The following is a 6,985-nucleotide window of genomic DNA, read 5'->3' as shown; positions in this document are numbered from 1 at the left end:
AGAGCATTTTAGAATTACACAAGAGTTAGTATGGAAGGTTTGGAAGAGGGACCAAAGGAGGGGAGAGGAAATGATCTAGGTGTTTTGGGGAGGAACGAGTATGGGAAAATAGAATTAAGGTGATGAAAAGGGCTGTTAGCATTTAAACAGGCTGCTTGGTCAATATGCTTGCCTGGTCATGCCCTGCACCTGACCATTGCAGGCTGTCCTGCCTTCTCTCTAAACTCCATTTCTAACTCCTTTCCTGGGTGTGGACTCTGTTCTGCGTGCAAGTGTCTGTATGGAGATCTGCATGCAGCAGCTGATGTCAGACCACAGGACATATAGGAGGCCATAAAAAAAACTGGAAGGACTGGGATGAGTGAAATCAAGTGACAGAAAATGGGGTGGGACATGTGTGTCCATGGAACCAGAAACTGGAGTGATGAAGGGTAGGTGTATCAGTGTATGATCACTAGTGGATATCAAGTTGGGATGGCTGAAGGGTGGGTGAGGTGGCCTGGGAGCTCAGGAGGTGTGCACTTAGCTGACTCCTCCTCACTGTCAGATCAGAGGAACCAGCGTGTCCAGGCCAACATCAGAGACCGTGGGTCTGAGGGTTGACTGAGAGACCTTTTGTGTACCTCCTATGTGTGAGGCATCTGGGGAGAGCTGAAGGACAAGGACCAACTGCTAGATGGACTGAGTGTCCACCTAGTAATTGAAGCTTGTGTGAGCAAGCATATCTGTACCAGAAGCTGGAGCAGGGCTCCTTGTCTGGCCAGGTGCCAGCAACTTGGGAGGGAGATTGGTATCCAGGGGCAGCTGCTGGGCAGACTGGGTGTCTGACCCCAGCTGGCAGGGGTAATCCATACTGCATATATATACACGTGTGTATTCCCTCTACCAGACCTTCATCTCAAACAGCCAGGGAGGCGAACAGGATGAGGCTGTTTGAGCTGTTCTTGTGTGTGCAAGTGCCGCATGTGTTGATCTGCATGGCCGGCATTGTGCGTTTACTGTGTGGGCACTGCCTTGCATGCCTGCCTGGCCAGCCTTGCTGCTGGTTGGACCTGGGGGCATGGAGCTACAGCAGCCTCATCTCTGTAGGGCTACTGGATTTGGCAACTCCCTAGCATGACCTGGTAATATTTCTGTGGTTGTCTTTTGTTTGAGAAAGGTGGGATTAGTTTTACTTGGGAGCTTAAGGAATTAGCCCACCTTTCTATATCTCAGAAGAATGTGCTGGCTAACTCAACAGTTACATATGGAGAGAGTCCAAGTTTATTTAAAGCTTTTGTAGCTAGAAGCCCACACAGGACCTCATTTTCCTTTCCTGCAAATCGTGAAAGCTCGCTGAAGTCATTGGAGTTGCTCTGGTGTAAATTGGGAAAGGTGATAGGGTCATGCTTTTGCTGGTGTAAGAAGACTGGTCTCTTCTTTCTGCCTTGTTTTGATGAGCCTTTTACAGTGGCGGTGCAGGAGAAGAGCAGTCTTTGCTCCTCACAAGTGCAGAGAGCAACTGTGTATGTGGAACCTTTATGCCGTTGTTAACTGCTGTATTTTTGAACCATATTATGCACCCTTTTCTTTCCCAGAAGTATGCTTCCTATTGTGCTGCTCCTGAATTACTCCGTGTGTTAAATATTTTGTTTATGGGGTGTGTGTGGGATATATCTTACAGAAGTGTTACATAGCCTGGAAAACCTGATTCCCTTGGCCCAAAAAGATGGATTAATTCATCTAGACATCAGAAAACTCTTTGTGGAGCTAAAACAGGTGTGTTGTTATTTAATGTTTGTATATTAACTTGCGTGAGGCTGCAGAGCTTATTTTGGGGGATAAAAAGTACTTACCAGACAGGGTATTTCACTTTTTATTCAGCAGCATGTTGGTCCAACTTTACTTTGTACTTTCTTGTCTTTTGACATTTCATTGTGAGAATCAAAATGGAGCATGAATTAAATTGGTTTCTTCATCCTGAGTTAATTTTTAAAGTGACAGTATATTCATTAAATTTTAGATGTTGATGAGCAATGCTTCCTATATATGCAATGACGTACTTAGAATATTTGAGAAGACCCTGAGGCTCCCACAGGGCTCAGATGACATTGACATTTTAGCAATATACATTTGCCCTGGCAATGGTTCAGAGATGACTTTCAAGCTAAGTAACACAATCCAATCATTAAAGGAATCTGTAAGTATTTATGAATTTTTTCATGTTTACATGACTTACTACTATTACAAAATGAAATAAATTAGCTGGGAGTATAGCTTATTACTTAGCGCTTGCTATTAAGTGGGCAGGTAACTTACTTTAAGCTGATTAAAGTGTGCTTGGGGGCAAGGCATAAGGGGTCCTGTGGAGTCTCTGGGGTGGATGTGACATTTTAGACATGCTAAGTAGCTGGGACTTCCAGAAAAAAATGAGAAGATTTGGAAGACTGCTCACTTATTCCATCTTATGTCAGATTTCAATATCATCAGTATCACAAATCTAAGAAGCGGGGCCAAAGTCTCAGGTGGTTTTCCCTTTTACTGGTTTCAAACATTGGTTTCTTTACTGTGAAAGGTTCTGCTTCTGCAGAAAGTAACTCAGGGACGACAGAGCCTGCCAGATTCCCTGATGGATGATTATTTGGGATGGCAAGAAATAGAAGAGAAGCTAACCAAAAATTATGCTTATTACTGTGAAATTAACCAATTGCTGAGCACAGAGGCACCACCTGAGGAGGATGACCATTTCAGCTCTTGTCAGGAACAGCTGCTCTTATCACTGTATGTATCACTTATACTTTTTAATACATAAAGATCCTGAGTGATGCTGTCCTGGAGTAAGCTATTATAACCAATAACTGAATAGACAAAAATGTTACAACCCTGCTTTTTGCTTTTGTTTACCACCCAGTGTTCACAATTTTCCTTAAGCAAAGACAGGAAGGTAGAGGATAGGGTTTTTTAATAGCAGTATTTTGGGAGTAGGGGTGGAAATAGGCTGAGGATAAGCAGGTATCTAGGATTCTAAAAGCCTGTTCTCCCTTTTTATCTTCTCACATCCAAGCATTTTATTTTTTTCCTACTTCTTATCCTGCCTCCTGGTACATATATTGCTGGTGCTGTGCTGCTTAGGATGCTTGGAAACTTGGATCTGAAAGACTCCTGGGAGGTGCAGGGAAGCATTAAAGAGAGGATAGTTAGAAAGTATCCTAGGAAGGGTTATTGCAGCCTCAAGTTGCTTTTTGAACACATGAAGTGGTCACTGTTCCTCTATTTTGGCAGAAGATCCACTTATCTTTTTGAGTCAATTGTCATTTGCAATGTCTCACTAATTCAACTGATTTCAAGCTTTAATGGTGTTAAATCAGAGTACATTAGAGACAAATCCCTGTATCAATAAGTGTTTTAAAATAGGATTTTAGTCTTGCTTGCAATATAAAGCAGAAGCGTAAGGCGTTTAATGTGAAGCTGCATTTCTGTTGGACGGATGTCCTAGGTCACAGATGTAGGTAGAAGGCAACTATCTACATTTCTTATACATATGAGAAACTTGATAGAAGAGTTTCCTATTAAAGCTGTAAAACTATTAGCTCTTAGCTAATAGAATTTAAGAATCTGTCAGAGGTTCTGCTAGTTGCATTGGCAGCAGGGATTAAATCCACATGTATTAATGATGTCTTAGACACTAGAAAATGTATGTAATTTTCTCTGTCCCTTTTGCCATTGGTTCATTGCCTTCCCTTCCTTCATGTTTCTAAGTGATTATGAAATCACCAGGAAGACTAGCTTTACATTTTCTTTCTTGAGCATCAAAATCACTGATAAAACTAAAATGGCCCCTGGGAACAGAAGCTTGTGTTTAGGTAACATTGAAGAGCAAGAAAACTTCAGTGCTATTTTTGTGGAAGGTGTTTTGGTTGGTTTTTCAAAGACAAAACCAATAATTTGTTTAATGCAAATGTGTATTTCAGGAATAGAGGAAGCGTGTCTTTAGACCTGTGTTTAATTTCAAATGTTAATTTCTTTAACCAAAGTGTGTAGTTGGGGGTTTCTTAAAAGGCTCTTTAGATTACTCTTTTTTCTGCTCACAAACTGAAGTAGTAAAGTCTAGTTGTGCTTAAAGTTGTGCAATAGCTGTGCCGCTGATTTCTCTGGCACAGGCTGTGAGCCTGCCTGCCTCAGTTCTTCCAGAAGTCAATAGGACTGTCAGTATGCGTAAAGTAGCAACAGAATTTAGGTGGAGGTTTACAGAGATATAGCATGTGTTCACAAGGTAATTTGGCTTTGAAAGAAGTTTAGTCATGGTAGACTTGTTTTCTGTGTCATTTCAGAATTAATAGTACACTCGAAATTTTGTTTGCTTCGGAGGGAAATCGAGACTGGAAGAATTTAACAGCTTTTGTGAGTTGGACATGCAAGGTAGCTCAATACATGAATGAGGATACAGGCTCCACAGGAGGTCAGTCAGGTGAGGAAACTGCTACTGCACAGCACGGGCTTTATTCTGATGTTTCCCTCTCTGGTTTAAAGGTCAGTATTCCTCAGAAAGGGAAAAGGTGATGATTTTTACTTTTGTGAGGCTGTTTCTGTTTGTGTTTCCATCACCCTTAGGATTCCGATCTGAATCGTTATCAAGGAAAACCTGTACAGAGCCTGACTCTGGTAAATAGCTGTGATTCTAGCGCCAGCTGGAAAATATATGCATTGTCTGTTTCTTTTGGGTAAATTCTAACTGGTTGAACCTGATTGGAGTCTCTACTTTTGCAACAGTATTCGGCATATTTTGGCAGGAAGGCTTCTTAAGTTCAGAATATAAATAGGAGACCAGACTAGCTGGTCACCCAGTTAGAGGTATTTCTGTTGAAATGGCCGAGATTTATGCTGAAGAATGGGAGATATTCCATTTCAGAATTCTTTCTCAGTCAATGCTTGTGTTTTTTTTTTTTCAATGTTTTGGTGGAGCTGTGAAGCAGATCAAAAGTGGGTGATTCAAACAACTCTAAGAAATGACCTCACCCAATGTCACCTTTTGTTCTCTTTAAGTATTCTCACCATACTCCCAATTCTTCCACCTTTCCAGTTTCTAAAGGATTTAGGTTACAACTGGGTTTTTTTTAAAGCTAATTCTTGGGAATTTGTGAAAGATCTTCTTGCTAAAGTTCTGGTTTTCTGAACGCACTTTTTTTTTCTCTGCAAAGCTAATAAGGAATGTGCTGAATACCTCATCAGTAAATGGGGCAGCTATGAAATGTATGCAAAAAACGATCAGTACTTTTTTAATAAAAAAATAAAAATAGTGAAATAAACTGTTCAAATGCAAATTGATTGCACGTGTTTTGTAAACTATTACAGGTTCCAGATATTTCAGTTATCTGGACAATAATAGTGAATTTTGCAGAATTTATTTCTCTTTTCTTTTTCCTTGGAATTTCAGTAATTAAAGTATTCAGCATTGAAATGAAAAGTACTAAGTTCACTCTGGTATAATAAAACTAAACTTATTTGAACTAATTCTGCAGTTCATGTATAATTCAAAAGACATCCTCTATTTTTCCTTTTATCTTGTAAGGAGTTGTTTTTTAATTTTTCTGTAAGGAAAATACAAGTTTGTTTTATGTAGAGCTGATATTGATGATATTTCATTTCCTCAAATCGTTCAGTAGAACCGACATCAAACACTTTAATAAAAATGTCATTTACTACTTTTGAAATGTACGTAACACGATTTTCTTTCTGCACATATGCAGGTCCTACTACAATTGGTTAGACTTATTCAGGTTGTTTCAGTGGGAGTTGATCAAGTTGATCACAGATGTGTTCATAAAAAGTTTTGGTCTGTCTCGATGTTGAAGTTTTTATCTTCTCTGCAGGTGGACTAGAAGCATCTCTATGTTCTAAACAAAAACTCACTTTGGAGAACTTTCTAGGCCATTATTTAACATTTCTGCAAGACTTACCAAATTACTCATCATTTATTTCCTGGACACGGTAAGGTTGAATTAGTGTAACTCCTTTACCTGTTTTCCAGTAATCCTTTATGCCACCTCCACTCTTCACCAAATGACTGGTGTTTTTCAGTGTTACTGGGGAGAAATAGAATCCTTCAAAGAAAGTTACATCCTGGTAGCTGTCATTCAAAAGTATTAAAAAAAAAAAAAAAACATTTCTATCTCCAGTGTGTTATCAGTAGTAAAAAAGTGGTGGACTCTTGATGTGTTTGTTGCAAAAGCTTCTTGTCCCTAAGTTGCTTGTATTATACCCCTGCTAATGTCTAGGTGAACAGTGAAACAAAAGCCATTTAATCATCACTCTGTTTAAAAATAAATAAATAAAATCCCTCACGGAACAAGTTTGGACTAATTGTGTGCTGCCTTTGCTATTAACTATTTACCATGCTATGCTGGTGATTGCAGTTGTTAATGGATAAGCACACTTTCTAAATTACTTCTGTGGACTTTGAACTTTATTTTTCATTATGCTGCTATTCAGCCCTTTGCTAAATCAATCCTTTATTTAACCTATCAAATGGAATTAACTACTATCAATACAGTGAAACATGTACAATCCAAAGTTTATAAATGGCACAATTTGAATATTTTCTCCACTGTTAGACAGGTCTCATTGTGCTTTTCATTCAAACAGAACTCGACAGCAACTTATCAGCTTGATTAAACTTGGGCTCTAGAAGCAAAGAACTCCTGGTTTAGGTTTTCAGAATCTTAGATATTCTTGATATCTACAGTAAAAACAAAATGAAGTTAAGGAGTAGAATGTAAATTCTTATCTCAAATGTTCTGTCACTTTTGTGCTCTTTCTTAACTTTGTTATAAAGTCCACACAGACATATTTGCTAGGGCAAGGATTTGGATTTGGTCTTAAATACCGTTTCTTGATTATGCGCTATTTTCTCTGTGCAGTGGTACTAACAAAATCACCTGACTTGACTTTTTGCTGTACATACAGTGATAAGTCGATTATTCCAGTAATTGATTGTCAAATGTTAGGG

The 6,985-nt window shown here is 39.1% G+C and overlaps 1 protein-coding gene across 1 annotated transcript in view; it reads left to right on the top strand.

Moving 5' to 3' along the window:
- The window catches only part of LOC104490115 (ATP-binding cassette sub-family A member 13-like), a gene marked incomplete at its 3' end in the record, with an annotated part of 35,860 nt that overhangs the window by 11,494 nt on the left and 17,381 nt on the right, over positions 1-6,985 (top strand). The window contains exons 7-11 of the mRNA XM_010132363.1: positions 1,664-1,758; positions 2,003-2,179; positions 2,555-2,760; positions 4,311-4,447; positions 4,591-4,641. Coding sequence (XP_010130665.1) covers positions 1,664-1,758; positions 2,003-2,179; positions 2,555-2,760; positions 4,311-4,447; positions 4,591-4,641 — 666 coding nt within the window. The remainder of the gene's footprint in view (positions 1-1,663; positions 1,759-2,002; positions 2,180-2,554; positions 2,761-4,310; positions 4,448-4,590; positions 4,642-6,985) is intronic.

The sequence above is a fragment of the Buceros rhinoceros genome, unplaced genomic scaffold (genome assembly GCF_000710305.1).
Source record: "Buceros rhinoceros silvestris isolate BGI_N320 unplaced genomic scaffold, ASM71030v1 scaffold6563, whole genome shotgun sequence".
In the NCBI taxonomy this organism is placed as follows: Eukaryota; Metazoa; Chordata; class Aves; order Bucerotiformes; family Bucerotidae; genus Buceros; species Buceros rhinoceros.
Note: the sequence above shows the minus strand (reverse complement) of the source record. Positions and strands in the feature narration are given on the sequence as shown.